General features: G+C 39.2%; 1 protein-coding gene across 2 annotated transcripts in view; it reads right to left on the bottom strand.

The window, feature by feature from the left end:
- Positions 1–20,227, bottom strand: part of KCNQ5 (potassium voltage-gated channel subfamily Q member 5) — a 529,926-nt gene that overhangs the window by 12,455 nt on the left and 497,244 nt on the right. For both annotated transcript variants that reach the window (XM_019749337.2, XM_019749338.2), the window contains one exon: positions 14,114–14,222. In XM_019749337.2, the coding sequence (XP_019604896.2) occupies positions 14,114–14,222 (109 nt within the window). The remainder of the gene's footprint in view (positions 1–14,113; positions 14,223–20,227) is intronic.

The raw sequence follows: 20,227 nt of genomic DNA, 5'->3' as shown, positions 1-20,227 counted from the left end.
TACCCTACGAAAAGGGTACTATTGTCATCTCCATTTTGCATATAAAGAAACTGAAGCACAGAGAGGTTAAGTAACTTGCCTGGGGTTAAACAGCTAGTAAGAGTGGGATTGGGATTTGAACCAATCTGGTTCCAGTGCTGATCTCCTTTTTTTCTTAATTATTAGTTTCAAGTGTATAAAACAACATAGTGATTAGACATTTATATATCACAAAGTGATAACCCCAATAAGTCTAGTACCCATCTGACTCTGTACATAGTTATTACAGTATTATTGACTATGAGTATATTCCCTGTGTTGTGCTTTATATCCTTGTGACTATTTTTTAAAAATTATAGTTGACATTCAGTATTTCTAATGCTGAACTCTTAATCACAGTGTTCTACTATTGTCTTAATATTAGGAGAATATTTTAACACAAAATAACAACAACAGAAAAGCTACTTTGCTACGAAATGGCTGTTTTTACTCACATATGCTTGGTGCATAATAGATGCTCAATGAAATTTTGCTAAGTGAATGGCCTGTTCTTACTGGCCTTATTGGAAGGCCCTTTGGAGGACTGATAAAAGCTGAGGAGTAAGTTACATTCTCATTGGCGTCTTCTCTTCATGAGGATAAGTTGCACCCCCAGAACTAATATAGCAGCAAAGAGCAAAAGGCCCTAACGCCAGCATCCTCTGATGCTGTCGGGAACTAAGAGGCTAGGAGTCAAAGAGAAGGAAACCTATTGCACAAAGCTGATGTGTCCCAGTACAACCACTAGAGGGGGAAAAAGATTCATCATAAACCCAAACTGCAACCTGGTCTTGAAACTGAAGAAAGTCTGCTCAAACAATTTTCTGAGCATGAAAAAATAAAGCAAAGTTAAACTCTGGGTAGAATATATCTATATATACACACAAACATATGTGCACTTATAAGGAAATGTAGGTGCATTTGTGGTGGTGCTGCCATGAGTTACAAAATCTTGCAAAAGTCTTGTTCCAGTCCTCTACACCAGGGTAAAAACATTGCCTATGAATATGCAGAGATAAGAATGATTAGAAAACTGCAGAGGCAGTGATTGTTGCCGCCACCAAACAGATGGACGGGCCCGGCCCGCAGCCAAACCCTGGGCAGGGTGGAGAGAGCTCAGCCGACTGTGAACTGAAGAGGCAGATTGATTGACTGTAAAGACAGCAGTTCTTCCCAAGCTTGGCTACTCACTGGAATCAGCTGGGGAGCTTTAAAAAATGCCGATGTCTGGGTCTCACCTTCAGAAATTCTGTTTTAATTGATCCAGGGGGTGGTCCAGAGATTTTATAAAACTCTTCAGGTGATTCTACCATGCAGCTAGCCCAGTTGAGAATTACTGCAGCACAGGGATTAGGGTAGTGGGGATAGAACAATCTGCATGATCCCTGCCTCCATGCACGGAGTGATGGTGGGTTTTGCATAAGTCTTCGAGGTCACACAAATCACACTTAGGCAGAGGGGCAGTGTGCCTGGGTGTCAGGCCTCCAGTCAGAACCCAAATGCTTCCTGGCCCTCCTCCCCTGAGTCAGGCTTGAAGTTTTCATGCAGGAAATAGTTAAGAAGTTCAATTAGTTTTTCAAAGGACTACTTTAGACGTAAAAAGGAGTGCAGGGTGACTAATTCATTCATTCTTTCAATAAGTATCCATCAGGAACCTCCTAGGTGCTGGCCACTGTGCTAGGCGTTGAGGAGCACTGACCTCTGAGGAGGAGTCAGAGAAGCCTCCAGGGCTCACTTGGTGTCCAGCGTCTTCCCCTCTGTGGTCCTGGTGGGAGGCATCAGCTCTGCTCCGGGAGCACGGAGAGGGTTCGAGAGCCTGCTTCGTCAGAGCCTGAACTTCTTAGATGAGCTCAATGCAGTGGCCGCTGGGACTCCAGAATTCATTCATTCCTTCACTCACCCATCAGACATTTATTGAATGCCTACTATGTGCCAGGCCTTGTGTTAGATACATTGATGAAGAAATAAACCCTGCTGTTTGAGCTCTTCCAGGCTAGTGGGGCAGACAGGCAAGTAGGCAAACAGTCACAATCCATGTTGTGCATGGAAGGTGTGGGGAGCATGAATGGTGTGGGTGAGCAGGAAAGGGGGGCTTACCCCGACTGGTAGAGGTGATGGGAAACAGTTGCTGGAGGAGATGCCAGCCCTTTACCCACTTTGCACCGCCATCTCTGCGGTAGATTACCAAATTTCTCCAGGCTCTAGAAATGGCCCCATTATATTCCCAGACCTTATGTTTTTGGTGTGGATGTGTGTTTTTTCTCCCAATCCCTCTTCTTACTTTATGTTGGCTAGTTGGGTTGATTTACTTTACAGATGTGCATTCCATATCACCCTCTTTCCCTGTTTGGAAAACTCTATCCTTTGATTTCTGATGCTCTGTGAGAAACATAGCTTCTATCAGCTTTAAAAGCAAGGACCCTAGAGCTCATTCTTGAGGTGATTCAGAGGCTTTTGATCACTGAATTTCTCCCAAGGTAGCCCTCTCTCACCTTTTAGAGATTGGTCAAGGGATAGTATTGCTCACAGGGCAAATGGAGCAGACAATGAGTACTTTGGAAGCTGATAATTTGAATCACTATTGAAGGTATACGTATTAATTGTTTGGATGTATTAATGTTATTTTCTTATCAGTTCATAAACATGATTCAATAATACAGATTTGCATTTATGTATACCATTGACCCTTGAACAACATGGGTTTGAATTGTGTGGGTCCACTTATATGCAGAGTTCTTCCAACAAATACTGCAAATGTATTTTCCTTTATGATTTTCTTAATAATGTTTTCTCTAGCATACTCTATTGCAAGAATACAGTATATAATACATGTAACATACAAAAGGTGTTAATTGACTGTGTATGTCATCGGCAAGGCTTCCAGTAAACAGTAGGCTATTAGTAGTTAAGTTTTTGGGGAGTCAAACGTTATATGCAGATTTTTGACTGCATTGGGGCCCGGGGTAGGGGTGGTCAGTGCTCCTAACCCCACATTGTTTGAGAGTCAAATATATAGTATTTAGACTCTGAAAACCTGTCAAAACTAGTTAGGGAATTATATATCTAAGACTGCTTCACCCTTCTTTCATCTCAAATTGGGCTCCTACTCAGTGACTAAGGAACCCTAGGAGTCCCTGGATGTAACTGACCCATCTCATTTTCTTGCTTTGAACCCTTGATACTTGCAAATTAGTTCCATTTCTATACGGTCTATAAGATGTCCTTACTGCAGGGGCCAGCAGATGCCTCACTTGGCTGACTTAGGGATCTGGAAAGTTCTGTGGCCACACTGTTTCCACCATGGGGAGTAGGGTTGTTCCTCTAATGCTTGTCATCGTGCTTTATATTCAGGATCCAGTAGGCTCTCCTGTACATTTAGTTGGGTTTTCTTTTAAAGAGAGAGGAAGTAAAACCCAAGTGAGAACTCCTGGATCCAGGCAAGTCCGCCAATGGTTAATTTTCCTCTGAGGATTTTGTGAACACTGATATAGTAACTAAATTGGGGAATTTTATTTTCCTAGGAGTATAAAATCTTAGTAATAAGTAAGTAAAAAAAGTACCACACATGTTGATTGCTCTTGAATAATTTCAGTCATGGCAATAAATAAGAGATTCAGTTTAAATTACAATCAAATAAAAGGTTAAAAATTAGATGCAAAGTAAGTGCATCTTCAGTGAAAACACTAGTTTAATGCAGCTTCAAAGCAAGATGTGGCCACAATTATCTTCAAAACCGAAACAAACGAAAAGAATATTCCAGGGACTATATTAGCTGATTTTAAAAATATGTGCTAAATGATCCATAAAATGTTCTTCCAGCAGCATCCTTTACTGTAACATGGCATATACTTGCTGTCGGGAATGTCTTATTAGTGACTTGCAAACAAAGACTCTTCACCTCCGTGAAAATAGTGGAGACGCCATCAGCACAATTAACAACTGGTGATGATGAAACAGCTTGTAGATTTAACAAAAACCCACAATGGCAAACACGTGCCTCTTCTTCTCTATTTGTGGAGTATTCTTGTCTGAAGTACCAAGTGAGATTTAAGAAAAATTCAGAGTTGAAAATGCACTTTCGGGGATGGTGAAGAGAATGGTCCCATCCATGCTTTTCAGAATAGGATGAACACAAGGCAAGAAAACTGGAAAACCTCATCACATAACCCAGGGTTACAGCGAGGACTGATTTGCATAACCCACCTCAGAAACTCTGACATATCAGCAGTGGTTCTTCTCTTTGATGATCAGATCTGAGCAATTTAGAGGAGTTGATGAGTCTTTGCTAGTTCTCAAAAAATTCTTGACACCTACCTCATCTATGTTTAAATTAGAGTGAAAGATTCTGATAGATCATTTAGAAAAGTGTTCTGTGTACACTCTGGCTTCAAGCTTAAAAAAATTTATTAAATGTATTGGGTGACATTGGTTAGTAAAATGATACAGGTTTCAAGTGTACAATTCTATAATACATCATCTGTATATTTCATTGTGTGTTCACCACCCAGAGTCAGTTCTCCTTCTATCACCATATATTTGACCCTCTTTTTCCCTCTTCTACCATCCTCCCTCCCCGCTTTACCCTCTGGTAACCACTAAACTTTTGTTTGTGTCTATGAGTTTTTGTTTCTTTGTTTATCTTGTTTATTTGTTGCTTTCAGTTTTATATCCTACATACGTATTACTGAGGTTCTTGGCTTTTTCTGTATGACTTATTTCGTTAAGCATAATAATCTCAAGATCTATCCATGTTATGGCAAATGGCAGTATTTTATCTTTTCTTTGGCCAAGTAATATTCCATTGTATATATGTACCACAGCTTCTTTATCCAATCATCTCTCGAGGACACTTTAGTTGTTTCCATGTCTTGGCTACCATGAATAAATGCTGCAGTGAACATAGGGGTATATATATCTTTATGGATAAATGTTTTCAGATTTTTTGGGTATATATCCAGAAGAGATATTGCTGAGTTGTATGGTAATTCCATTCTTAATTTTTTTTGAGGAACCTCCATACTGTTTTCCATAGTGGCTGTACCAATTTACATTCCCATTAGCAGTGTATGAAGGTTCCTTTTTCTCTACAGCCTCTCCAACACTTGTTATTACTTCTCTTGTTGATAACAGCCATTCTAACAGGTGTGAGGTAGTATCTCATTGTGGTTTTGATTTGTATTTTCCTAATAGCTAGTGAAGTTGAGCATCTTTTCATATATCTGTTGGCCGTTTGTATGTCTCCTTGGGAGAAGTGTTTGTTCAGGTCCATTGCCCATTTTTAAATTGGATTTTTTTTCTGTTGTCGAGTTGTATGAGGTTATTTTTTTCTTTCTTTTTTAAAATATATATTTTGGATATTAGCCCCTTATTGGAGGTGTTGTTTGCAAATATCTTCTCCTATTTGGTTGGTTGCCTTTTTGTTTTGTTGATGGTTTCTTTTGCTGTGCAGAAGCTTTTTAGTTTGATATAGCCCCATTCACTTATTTTTGCTTTTATTTCCCTTGACTTTGAGGTCAAATTCATAAAATCCTCCCTGAATCCAAGGTCCATAAGGTTAGTACCTATGTTTTCTTCTATGCAATTTATTGTTTCAGGTCTTATGTTTAAGTCTTTGATCCATTTTCTGTTAATTCTGGTATATGTTGACAGATAGCCATCTAATTTCATTCTTTTGCCTGTGGCTTTCCAATTTTCCCAGCATCATTTATTGAAGAGGCTTTCTTTTCTCCATTGTGTATTTTGGTTCCTCAAAAATTATCTGCCCATATATGTGTGGGTTTATCTCTGAGTTCTCAATTCTATTCCATTGGTCTGTGTGTCTGTTTTTCTGCCAATACCATGCTGTTTTGATTTTTGTCACTTTGTGGTATAAACTGAAATCAGGGAGTGTGATACCTGCAGTCACGTTCTTTCTTCTCAGGTTTGCTTTGGCTATTTGTGGTCTTTTGTGATTCCATACAAATCTGTTGATTTTTTTTTTTTTTCTTTAAAAAATGCCATTGGGATTTTGATGGGGATTGCATTAAATGTGTATATTGCTTTGGGTAATATGGCCATTTTAACTATGTTGATTCTTCCAATCCATGAACATGAAATATCTTTCCATTTCTTTGTGTCTTGTTCAATTTCTTTAAATAATATAATTTTCAGTGTGTAAATCCTTCACATCCTTTGTTAGGTTTATTCCTAGGTATTTTATTTTTCTTGCTGCAATTGCAAAAGGAATTGATTTTTCCATTTCTTTTTCTGAAATTTCATTGTTAGTATATAGGAATGCAATGAATTTTGTACATTGATTTTGTATCCTGCAAGTTTACTATATTTGTTTATTGTTTCTAATAGCTTTTTGGTGGAGTCTTTAGGGTTTTCTATAAAAAGAATCACTCTTGTCTACAAAGAGTGACAGTTTAACTTTTTCATTCCCAATTTGGATGCCTTTTATTTCTTTCTCTTGCCCGACTGCTCTGCCTGGACTTCCAATACTATGTTGAATAACAGTTGTGATAGGAGGCATCCCTGTCTTGTTCCTGATCTTAGAGGAAAAGCTTTCAGTTTTTTACTGTTAAGTATGATATTAGCTGTGGCTTTGTCATATATGGCCTTTATTATGTTAAGGTACTTTCCTTCTATATCCATTTTATTAAGTGTTTTAATCATAAATGGATGTTGTAGCTTATCAAATGCTTTTCGTGCATCTAATGATATTATATAATTTTAATCCTTTATTTTATTTATGTGGTGTATCACATTGATCAATTTGTGTGTGTTGGACCATCCTTGTGCCCCTGGAATGAACCCCACTTGACTGTCATGTATAATCTTTTTTTTTAAATTAAATTTATTGGGGTGACAATTGTTAGTAAAATTACATAGATTTCAGGTGTACAATTCTGTATTACATCATCTATAAATCCCATTGTGTGTTCATCATCCATGTATAATCTTTTTAATGTATTGTTGTATTCTATTTGCTAGTATTTTGTTTTGGACTTTTGCATCAGTATTCATCAGAGATATTGGTCTGTGGTTTTCTTTACTTGTATTGTGCTTACAAGGTTTTGGTACCAGGGTAATGTTGGCCTCATAAAATGAGTTAGGAAGTGTTGCCTCTTCTTCAATTTTTTAGAGGAGTTTGAGCAGGACAGGTATTAGATCCTCTTTGAATGTTTCATAGAATTCACTAGTGAAGCCATCTGGTCCCGGACTTCTGCTTTTGTGGAGGTTTTGGATGATTGTTTCAATTTGTTTACTGTTGATCAGTCTGTTTAGATTTCCTAATTCTTCATGATTTAGTCTAGAAAGGCTATATATTTCAAAGAAGTCTATTTTTTCTAGGTTATTGAATTTGGTGGCATACAGTCCTTCATAGTATTCTTGGATGAGCCTTTGTTTTTCTGTGGTATCTGTTGTAACTTCTCTTCCATTTCTGATTTTGTTTATTTGTGTCTTTTTTCTTTTTTCCTTAGTGAGTCTAGCTAGGGGTTTCTCAATTTTATTAATCTTTTCAAAGAACTAGCTCTTTGTTGCATTAACTTTTTCTATTGTCTTTTTGTTTGCTATTTCATTTAATTCTACTCTAATTATTATTATTTCCTTCCTTCTGCTGACTTTGGGTTTCGTTTGTTTTTCATTTTCTAGTTCTTTAATATGTAATATTCGGTTGTTTATTTGAGATTTTTCTTGTTTCTTGAGATAGGCCTGAAATGATGTAAATTTCCCTTTTGATATTGCTTTCACAGCATCCCAATAATTTTGATATATTTCCATTTTCATTTTTTTCTATGTATCTTTTGATCTATTCTTTTCCTTTTATGCCTCTATTAAATTTTTCTCCAAAGTCACTGGAGGCCTCTCTGTTGTCACTTTCAAAGGGCCTCCTTGCTCTTTATCTTCTTGACCTCTTAGCAGCATTTACATAGTTGACCACTGCCTCCTGCTCGAAACATTCTTCTGGCTGCTCTTCTACCGTGCTGTCTCCCATCTGTCTGGTTGTTTCCATCGGAGCCTTCTTCCTTTTGCAGCTCCTTCCGGATCTGTCAGCCTTAGATTCTGTGTTGACCATCCTCCGTCTTTACTCCCACACTCTCCCTGGGGTGACACTTTCGTAAACCACCTATTTCTGTGCTGACGACTACCAAGTTTGTTCTCATTCCAGGTTTTTACCCTGGGCCTCAGATCCAGGGATTCACCTGCTTGCTGGGCCCCACTGTGACCCCCTAACTCAACACTCTCAACAATGCACTATTTCCCCTCAAGCTGGCCTCTGTCTGACCAGGCAACTAGATGTATCACCCTTGATTTCTCTTCCTTTTTTACTCTATCCTCTCCAACCAGTAAATATGCAAATCCTATTATTTTTTACATCTGAGGAGCTCTGAAATGCATCCTTCACTGTTCACCGTGACTGCCTGGCTCAGGCCCCCAGCAGATCCAGGTATTATAACAACAGTAGTCGCTTCTTTCCAGTCCATTCTTCTCATTGCAATCAGGGGCATCTTTCTAAGTGTTAGAATTAAGCTCCAATCTGATAAATTTACTTCTGTACTTAAAAGCCTCCATGTCTTCCTGCTTGTTATAATGGTCCCTGCTCCTCTTTTCAATCTAAACTCTCGTCCCCACATCCTCTGTCCTCCTCCAGCATGAATACCTTCCAATGCCACTTTCACCTTTGGTTCCCCGCAATTGTAGTTCCCTTTGCCCAAATATCCCTTTGCCCTTCAATAACCTTCCTGGAACCTACCTATCTACCAGATCTCTGCTTGGATACCCTTTCTTCCAGAAAGCCTTCCTGAATGACACTTCCCAGGTAAGTGCTGACATTATGTCTGCCCAAATATCCTGGACTTCTATTATTGCAGTGATATGTTGCTCTGCAACTTTACTGACTCTTTACTTTTCTGGCAGCCCCTCATGAACCTAAGCAGGGATCCATCTTTCTTGTTAATGTTTATCCCTGTGCCTGGTGTGGAATAGAAGCTCAATGCATATTTTCTGAGTGCATGAACTGCCCTCTGGGAGGAACTTTAAAGGGTCTGTAGTCAGGCCTCTGTGTGGGTGGGGGAGGGAGGGGACAGGTAACTTCTACCTGTCACTGTCCTCTTGCTTCTTGGGAGGGTGACTGCGGGGGCAGCAAGCCCACCCAGAAGACGAAGGGGAGAGCTACTTGTAACATCGCTTCACGGTTGGGTGAAATAATTGCTCTTCCAGCCTCAGCGGCATGGCTCTGAGTGATTCCTCAGTGCAGGTTCGGAGGAGGTAACTTTAATGGGTAACAGCAAATGCTTCCTGGGGAAGGTGCAGGCAAGCAAGGCTGCAAATGTTTGGAAGTTGGGAACACCGCCTCAGAAAAGAGAAAGAGGTGCTCCTCTCCTGTGACACACCATGGAAGCGGGCAGAGCGCAGAAAGGAGATTGTATGGCCTGCGTGGAAGATGGGCAATAGAGGCAGCTTGCTGGGAAGGCACTAAGGAGCCCTGATACCTGGAGGCTGTAATAGCATTGCATAGTGTTTACCGGGTACCCTAAGTGCTTTGCAAATGTGAATTCATTTAATCCTCACCACAATCCTACAAAGTCAATAGTATTACCATCCTCACGCCACCAATTAGAAAACAAGGCACAGAGAGGTGAAATGAGTTGCCAAAGGTCACACAGAGGCTGTCGTTTCTTGGACTAATTCCCTTGAGCAGCCCTGGGGAGGGTTTGGGCATGGGGAAGAGTTAGCCAGTGGTGCCAGGGTAAAGTTGGGCTGCCGCTTCAACTAAAGAATTCTTTGAGTTTTCACCCAAGACCTTGTTTATTCATTTGATTCGCTAGAAGGCTGCTTTGGCCTGGGAAATAAAAGGTTGCATACAAGTGAAACATAGCAGGCACTGTGATTATTGCATAGAGATATTAAGAGAAGTTAAGAACATGATACAATGGATAGCTTCTTGGTCATTTCTTTTCAAAATAATGAGAAATCTCCATCAGGTTGTTTCAGTTATCTTCCCAAGAAAAACAGGTTGTATGGTATTCTGATTTATTTCTTGACAACTGGCACAGAACATGATTAAATAAAACAAGCTGACGAGAGTACAACTGCTGTTGAGGATCTCGTGAAGTGTGGCCTGATCCTAGATATAGTAATTCTACAAAAAAATACTGGTGAGAAGCAGGTAAGCTTTGCATTGCAACATTTTAACTGACAAAGCTCTTTTCCCAATTGCCCAGTCCGTTACACAGCACTTGTATGTAGCCCGGGTAGGCATGTCTGAGAACTTATCTAGCCAGTTTGGTGTGGGAAAACAAATACAAACATTTCTTTTGTACTTAGAAAAATTATTTCTCCATGACCCTTTTATAAATATTGAGATGTACTGGATATGACTTTTAACATTTATTTATTATTTCAGATAAATGAACATATATTAATTTTTGTGTGGAATTTTGCCCAGGATTAAACACACTTATTTAGTGTTTACACAATGCCAAGTGCAAGCTTTACAGGTAAGTTGGTCAACTTCTTCAGATAGTCCCAAATGTCTAGATGTTGGATAATTGATGGGCTGATTTTTAATCTGAAAATTCTGATATTGTGCCTGAGAAAATATTTTTCAGTGATATGAAAACAGGTGTCTTGCCATGTGTTATGGCCTGAGTTGTGTACCCCCAAAATTCCTATGTTAAAGCCCTGTCCCTACCCTAGTACCTCAGAATGCGACTGTATTTGGAGACAGGGCCTTTAGAGAGGTGTCTAAGTTCAAATGAAACTGTTAGGGTATGCCCGGATTCAGTCTGACTGGTGTCAGAAGAAGGGGAATTTGGACACAGATACGTGGGGGTGCAGAGGAAAGACCATGTGCAGAGGCTGTGAGAAGGCAGCCATCTGCATGCCGAGAGAGGCCTCAGAAGAAATCAATCCTGCTGAACCCTTCATCGTGCACTTCAAGCCTCCAGAACTGAGAAAATAAATTTCTGTTGGTTAAGCCACCCAGTCTGTTGTATTGTTAGGGCAGCCCTTGCAAATGAATATACTATAATATAGTGAAAAGTGAGTGTGTAGAATGTTTATCAATTTGCTTGTTAATCTATTTACTTCATCTTTCTATGTAGAAATTAATTTGAATTGATGAAAAGACAACATTGTTTTAATTAAATCATTAACAAGATATAGAACTTTTGTTAAAAATAAGTTTAGTCTTCACTCCCAGAGATGAGTTTGAAAACCAGTAACTTTGTGCATTCCCATTAACTAATATTTTGAGCATAATCTGTGGTAATCTTGGAGTAACAATACAAAACTACTCATTCTTTTGTCTTTTCAGACATATTTTGGAAATGTTTAAGGATAGCCATTGTTCAGTACTATAAAAAGTGATGTCATTCATTTAAAAAAAAAGTCTCAAAGTGCACTCGGGTAATAGAATCCAGATAAGTTTGGAGAGTGGCCTTAATCACCTCATTACCTGAGAATCTTTACTTTCAGAAATAACTATAAAATGGCAGATGCGTAATAAATATTAGTAACAGAAAATAGTAATTCCTACTTTGCTCTTTGTGAAGGTAACAATATTATTTTCCTGCTGTCATCCTTGCAGTGGAATACATATTTTTTGATACACCTTTTACTTTTTATTTGTTTTTTAAGAAAAACTATTGTTGTAAGAGCTACTGGAAGACAAGAGGCATGTTCAAGTAGTGATATTAAATAATGAAACAACTGAAAATATCAAGGAAAATGCCAAAACAAAGTCGCTATGTTAGAGATGGATAATAGGTGGTTCACACTTGCAATCAGTAATGTACATGTAAAATACTTTTTCAGGTGAGCTGTGTGAGGTGAGCATGTTCTGTCAAAAAATATGCCAGTCAACTGACGTTCAGTTTATTTATGTAATTAAACTCAGGGGAAGGATACTTTTGCGTAAGATTTAGGGACCTATACCTGCAAACTCCTTTTTAGAACTTCTAATTGTATTGGTTGGTCTTATAATCAGGTAGTTTTAGAAATTAGGTACTATCAGGAGTCAAAGATTTCCAATTAGTTATTAACTATCGAGTGTGGCAATTATGTTGGAATGAAATCCAACAATTTTAAATGGAACTTAGAAGTGAGAAAAAAATACCTACTAATCAGAATCATAACATGGGGGAGAAAAATATGCCCCTCATGTCTCACAAAGTAGCAAGCAGAGAGGTTCCAAAAGCCACAAAAAAGAGGTACGTGTAAATAATAAAGTTCTGTTAAAAAAAAGAACCAAGAAAGAATTATGAAAAGAAGGGTATTATGCAAAGGGCTTTACAAAAAATCAGTCAAGTTTCAAGAGGAAAGTATAAGAAAGTAAATCTTAAGCTGCTGCTAAAGTGCTTAGCTAGCAGAATAAACCTATTTCATTTCCTTTCTTGCAGCTCACAATTCTTTTTATAGGTTGCAAGGCAAAAGCAGAAAGCTTTGGCAGGTCTTGGGAAATGACACAAACTGGATTAAATATGACTTTTAGGAAACCTAATCTGCTCCCATTAGATAAGATTTTTACTGTACTTGTTGCAAGTCAGACTAATCCCTGGATGAATTGCCCCACCTTCACTTTAGAGTCTTTGATGGATGTAATGAACGAATGTAAAGAATTTCAAGGTGACTTCTGGACCAGCAATGCCCAGTAGAACTTTCTGCAATGATGGGAATGTACTGAACACCTTCTCTGCCCAATACAGTGGCCACTAGCTATCTGTGGCTATTGAGCACTTTAAATGCTACTGATGAACTGAATTTTAAATTTTGTTTGATTTTAATTAATTCAAATTTAAATAGCCTCATGTGGCCAGTGGCTACTGTATTGGGCAGGGCAGTTCTAGATCCTTTCTTTCCCTTTAACTGAAGTCTTCAGGCATCATTTTACTACATATCCCTGGGTTTTCTGGGATTAAATATTATCCAAGGCTTCTAGTATCCCCAATTTGGGATACTTTGAGAAAGACCGGGAGTGTTACTAACAATTATGGTGAGAAAAGAGGCATAATCTGGACAGTCCAGGGCACATAAGAAGGTTTGTCCCTCCACCCATAGGGACTGTTGCTTGAAGGTTCTATCGGGAAGTAACTGGGCTTTACATCACTTCATTTTAGGTTGCTGTTATAGATAATGTTTAAGCATCTTCTGGGGTACACATTTCACCATACCATGATTTTCTTTGTCCCCATAAACATTTACCAAAATATTTATAACTCATTTCTAATTTCCCAGTGACTCCCAATTATAAAGTAAAGCAATGTCTAACATGATCCTAAATGACCAACTCAAAACAGAATTAAGTAATCAATCATACTGATATGTGAGTTTAGACCAAGTATCTGAATAGCTAAATTGGGTTGCATAGTTAAGCTCTTCCTCTGGCTTTTTGGTAAGAGGCAGAGAGCCAAAGAGATCAGCGGTGTTTCTTTGCAACACAGCCACTCAGCGTTCCCTGACAGATACACATCCTCTCAAAGGGACTGGAGTGGGCAGGCTCAGCTTACAGCACTTCATTTAGTCCAGATCCTGATTTTTTTGTAGGGAGTGGATCCTGGAAATAAGTGGCTTTGGGTACACGCTTACCTTTCTGCCATCAGTAGAGGAGTAAGTTAAGGTCAGCTTTTTAACAGTTACATTTCAGCAGAATAGGAGCAACTGACTGCAGAATGTGTTAGGTTTCTTCCCATTTTCAGACTCAACCAATTTTGAAATAACCTAGAGGGCTTTTTCTCTGGTACAAAGTACAGAACATGGATTGGAACATCAAATCATAAAAATAATTTAAGACATCCGGTTGTATCTATACACGAAATGTCCTGAAAGCAACCAATTGACATGACAAGTCAATTCTCATGTAATCTCGCTGACATGGCCTGGCTGTTTAAATCTCACCCACCTTTTATCACATACGTTGTGTTGAACACAGTAGAGTTTTGTATTAAGAAAAAAATATTTCATAATTTAATAGGCATGTAGATGAATAGGAAAAGAGGAAGTAATTGTTTCAGGAGATTTACTGGCAGGAGAAGCAACTCAGCAACAGAGTAATTCAAATAATCAGAGGTAGGTCTCTGAATCACTTTGTCAAAGGTTTTCCACCAACCTGATAGCTCGAATGACAGTTTTAAGTGGTGGGGTGAGGTCTTCTACTGATACATCACACTGGCATCCTTTCTCATCATATACATCATCAGTGCCAAGGGCTGTGTCAGCTGCAAGAGAAAACTGCCAGTTAAATACTACCACCAGCAATTTGAAACGTGCTGTTGAACTTGTCTCACATAGAAATAGGGGGAACTCACAGACTGAGCTTATAAATCAAGATCTGTATAAGGTCAGCCAATTGTTTTTCCCAGAATTATTCCTTCTGCTTTTTCTACAACCTCACCAATTTTATGTGATTTGACACGAATACCTTCCTGAGCTGTTTTCCACGGGGAAGATGAAAATGTTGACACACTGTATTTCCTTTAGTGGTGATGGATTTGTGTTGATCCACCCATGCTCTTTTGCCCAGTTCTTTGAAACTAACAGCCAGTGTTTAAATAACAGCTGTTTGGAGTTAGGGAAACAGTCTATGGACACTTAACTAACTGGCCTGTCTATACAGAGCTTGAAACCCACGACATTGACCCCACTAGCCCCGTGCCCTGAACAAGTGAGTAGTCAGACCCAAGAACACTAATTACTTATCAGTTACTGGACATAGGCTGCCCAGGAGAGAGCTTGCTTAAGACAACATAGCGAGCACTGGGAGATTTTCAGAGTGGATAATAAAATCAGTTCCTCATAAATCGAGCAAGTGAACTTTTGGGTTAATTGCAAAGTTTGGAAAAAGGGGTAGGGTTACAAAAAGTACCAAATTAGTAAAGATTTATAAAATTAACAGGGAATACACTCATATCATTACAGCTTTATATTCAGCAACAAAATATTGAAAACAAATTAAAATTCCTGGAATGGGGAATGAGTTAAATAAACATTAGTAGGTTTATATAGTCCAATATTAGGAAGCTGTTAAAAATGATGTCGAAGACTAATGATTGGAAAAAAAAAGTCACAATATTTTATTACAGAAAAAAATCTATACATCTCTCTGGGGTTAAGAATGATTTTACTTTTTTCCTTGGCTATATTTCTAAAATTTCTACAATGAACATGTATTACTTTGGTAATAACGTCATACAAATTCACTCATGAGAGATGACTTATTTAGCCTCCAAATTCTATTTAAGCCTCTTTAAATGCTGACAAACACTAAAGGACTAACATGGCTTTCTGTTGCCTTTGCTCTGCCTAGTTTCCATTTGCTAAGTCATGAAAGGTACTTTGCTGGGCAGACGGGTGGCTCAGTTGGTTAGAGCGTGAGCTCTGGGCAAAAAGGGCTGCAGTTCGATCCCACATGGGCCAGCGAGCTGCACCCTCCACAACTGAGATTGAAAGGACAAAACTTGGCTTGGATGGAGCTGATGAGTCCTGGGAAAAACATACTACTCTTCCCCCTCCCCCCCAAAAAAAATCCTGGAAATACACACTGTTAATGTTCTGTTCCCCTTTCCCCCCACCCCCCAATAAAAGGTACTTGGCCATGGACTGTCCATGGACTGTCTTGGACTGTCCTGGACTGTCCTGGTTGGATTAAAACCCTGAAAGGCTATTGGTCCATTTATTGGCTATAAAGGGCCAAAGGCTATATATAAGGGTCCATTCCGAAGCAGAGGTTATAATGAAATGCAGTTGATGTGCCATTTAATTTGACTATTTACTGTGTGTTTACCCAGTTTATTGGGTGCTGAGAGTGGAGGTGATGGTGGGGAAAGAGATGCAGATGGGTCTTTACCTTTGGCCTTGGTGCCCTAAAGTCTAGTAAGGGGAAGAGTCAGAACTACCACCTCACAATAAAATAGTAATAGCAACCATTCACTGAAATTTATGCCAAGCACTTAGGTGAAGCTTCTGCATACATTAGTTTTCTTACTTATAGCAACTCTACAGGTTGATGGTGATGTTATGCCTGGTTTTTAGATGTTGCAATTGAGGCTCAGAGAAGATAAGTATCTTACCTGAGGCCACAAAGGTGATAAGTGGAGCTAGTAAGTTGTAGAGCATGTTATTAAAATCCAGTTCCCTGAGGCTCCAAAGCCCTTGACCTTGCCATTGCATTACCCAGTGTCAGAATGTGTTCAATGGTGGGTTCACTAGTGTCATGTAACATGTCAGGAGAGGGCAGGGGAAGAGCTCAGTGCGTGCATTGCCTGATGGGTGCAGCCTGTGCCTGATGGGTACATTCAACTTCTCTCCAGGGAAGTTTGCCACAGTTTGAATGAGAGTACATTGGTTCTGACTCAGTGATGACCTTGAGGGTCAGTTAAGCCCATTTTGCTTGACTGACCACTCACACAGCACAATAACATCATGCCCAAGGTTAGATGACGTTCTTCTAGGAACTGTTCATGATTCCTTCCTCTGATTTGATCCCAACCTGCTCTTAGTTGGTGTAGTAGGCCAAATAGTATTGCCCCCAAATTCATGTCCACTTGGAACACCAGAATATGACATTTGGAATAAGGGGCTCTGCAGATGTAATTAAGGTAACTTTCGAGATGAGATCACACTGGATTAGGGCAGACAGCGGGGCCCTACACCTAATGAAAGTGTCCCTATAAGACAAAAAGGAGGAGACACAGGAACACAGAGAAAATGGAGCGGAGACTGGAATGAGACGTCTACAAGGCAAGAACACCGAGGATGGCTGGCGACTACCGGAAACTGAGAGGTACATGATGGCTTCTCCTGTAGAGACTGCAGAAGGAACCAACCCTGGTGACACCCTGATTTCAGACAACCTGATTTCTTGAACTGTGAGAAAAAAAACTTGTTTCAAGCCACCCAGTTTGTGGTAATTTGTTATGTCACCCCTAGGAAACTAATACAACTGGGAAAACTTTTCTTCATGGTTTCTAATTCTTCACTCAAAAACAACAATCATGATGATAATAATAATAAGTGCTTTTTAGGGAAATCAAATTATGTGCCAGGAACTTTAATTAATTGCTACAAACCCCATGAGGTATGCATTATTTTTACCTCCTGTTTTACAGATTATGAAAGTGAGGCACAGAAGGCTAAGATAGCTGCCAAAAAACACATGGAGAGTAAGGGACAGAACCAGAATTTAAATCTAGGAAGTTGGGTTCTGGAGCTGCACTATTAAACACTGCCCAACCCTGAGTCTCACTTCTGACTCCTTCCAGATTTGTCTTTCTTGCCTCTCTTGTTGGCATCTGGTGTCCCTTCTCCTGCATTACCTTCTCCTTCACATGGCTGTGTGCACCTGGCTATCATGGTCTCAGATAAAGTGACCCCACAACACGATAGAGGATCAGATTTGGAGCAGCGTGGTTACCATGGCCATGTGCTGAGCCAGTCCTCACCTCAAAGGAGACTTGGAAATACACACACCCTGCAACTGCAAGGAGGGTGTGTATGGTGTGGGAGAGGTGGGGGGAGGGGAGAGCTCACATACAGGCTGGTGGCTGACAGAGCCAAGGCCATCAGGCACCATTATGGAGTCCTGTGAGGTACCCAGGGGTTAGCTCCCTGAGGGAAATATTGAATAACACACTTTATCAGGATTCTCAGTACAGAATTCACAAGAGTACTTTACACTGCCCTTCAAAATAGAAGCATGTGACAGCTTTTCCTCATCTGAACTCTAGTGAGAACCACTTCAAACATGGTCCCATCTTATACCTCAGAAAACCAAGGAACCCTGTGGAGAGGTTATAGAGAAGGCAGCTCCTGCAATGCCTGTATTAATGGCTTATCTACTCGAAAATACAATATAACCAACCATAACATGATGATGCAGGTCAAAATAGTTAAATAACATAAAATACAGGGTCCTTTCATGAAATTAACGAAAAAACTTTTCAGCCAGTGTGTACTATCACAATAAGCAAAAAAGTATACACAAAACAAAAAGACATCCTACTGAATGGGATAATTTGCCAATGATGCATCTGATAAGGGGTTAATATCCAAAATCTATTAAAAACTCATACAACTCAACACTGAAAAAACAATCCAATGAAAAAATGGGCAGAGGGCCTGAATAGACATTTCTCCAAAGAGGACATACAAATGGCCAATAGACATATGAAAAGACGTTCAATGTCACTAATCCTCAGAGAAATGCAAATAAAAACCACAATGAGATATCACCTCACACCTGTCAGAATGGCTATCACCAATAAATCAACAAATAACAAGTGTTGGCCAGGATGTGGAGAAAAGGAAACCTTTGTGCACTGTTGTGGGACTGCAAATTGGTGCAGCCACTGTGGAAAATAGTATGATGGTTCCTGAAAAAATTAAAAATAGAACTACCTTATGACCCAGCAATTCTACTCCTGGGTATTTATCCAAAGAAATCCCAAACACTAATTTGGAAAGATATATACACCCTTATGTTTACTGCAGTACTATTCACAATAGCCAAGATAATGGAAACAACTGAAATGCCCATCAATAGACAATTGGATAAAGAAATTGTGTACATTTATACAATGGAGTATTACTCTGTCATAAAAAAAGAATTAAATCTTACCATTTGCAACAATATGGATGGACCTAGAGGGTATTATGCTAAGTGAAAGAAGTCAGACTGAGAAAGACAAATACCATATCATATCATTATATATGGAATCTGAAGAACAGAATAAATGAACAAACAAAACAGAAATAGACTCATGGATACAGAGAATAAACTGATGGTTGCTAGAAGGGAGGGGAGTTGGGGGATGAGTGAGAAAGATGAAGGGATTCGGAAGTACAAATTGGTAGCTACAAAACATTCATGGGATATGAAAAACAGTATGGAGAATATAGTCAATAATGTAAAGACTATGTATAGTGTCAGATGGGTACTAGACTAATGGGAGGATCACTTCATAAATTATATAAATGTCTAACCACTATGCTGTACACCTGCAACTGAATATAAAATAATATTGAATGTCAACTATATGTAAAAAAATATAGAATGTGTAGTACAGGGAGTATAGTCAATGGCATTGTTATAGCTATGTACAGTGTCTGGTGGTAGCAGACTTGGGGTTATCACTTTGTGAGGGGTTGAGGGGTGTAAATGTCTAATCACTATGTTGTTTTATACACCTAAAACTAATAATAAAAAAAAAATAAAGAACAAAAGTGAAGATAGTGAAACTACAATGTTTGCACTGACTGTAAATGGAGGGGGGAACATCCCAAGTGATTATGAGTTCCGTCCCAGCCTGGTGCTGCTTCCCCTCACCTCTGTCCTGTACCCTGACAAGAACTTCGGTCTATCCATCTTGTTTAGGAACATACGAGGCAGAAGGTGGAGATGGGAGTCAGTCACCAATTGCATCATATCCAAATGCATCTCATTGTGGAATTTTATTATGCCATTTAAACTTGATTATTCATAGCATAAACTCTCAGTCTTTAAAATTTTTTCTTTTTAGGTTTGGTCAGAGTAAATGAATAGGAGATATATATTTGCTAGCATGTATTGAAGCAAGGACTGAGTTAGAAAAGTTTTCTCCTTATTTTAAAGCCACAAAAATGCCATCTTTCTGCTTTATAAGTATCTTGAGATATCAATTTTCTTTCCAGTGAGGTTAACACCACATTAAATGTCTTTCTTATGATACCTAGAGGCTTAAAACCCTCTCTGAACTCTATGGCACCTGGGTGGAGCTAAATTTTCAGCCAAGGCTGGTTCTCTGCTCTCCAACCACACATCTGGTCCTCTGCCCTGGTATTTTGGGAGACCAGGGTTATGAGACCATAAGCTTATGTGAACATCAATCTGGAAAAAACCCAGTCATGATGGGCAAAATGCCAGTGGAGTGAGGTGTTCCCTGTGGGTAATCCTCTTAGGGTCGGTGAGCCTACCCTAGTGCACAATCCTTGCCTGCAGAAAAAGAAGTATAAAACCATTTATCATTCCCAACCCAATTCTGTTTCCTATTAATTATCAGAGTTCAAGATTTGCTTTCAAATATTTTCTTCTCCCATATTTTTGAAAATCTATTTTATAGTGCCTGGAAAAGACCACCTGAACCTTAGATGATGAGGGAGGAGGTAAAGAAACATTCTGGAAACTTCTGTTATGGCCAAAGCCCATTTTTCTGTTCCCACTATGAAATTTTGCCACCAAGATGCAGGT

This window comes from Rhinolophus sinicus, linkage group LG05 (genome assembly GCF_036562045.2).
Source record: "Rhinolophus sinicus isolate RSC01 linkage group LG05, ASM3656204v1, whole genome shotgun sequence".
NCBI lineage: Eukaryota > Metazoa > Chordata > Mammalia > Chiroptera > Rhinolophidae > Rhinolophus > Rhinolophus sinicus.
The sequence above is the reverse complement of the archived record's forward strand: the minus strand, read 5'-3'. Positions and strand labels throughout refer to the sequence as shown.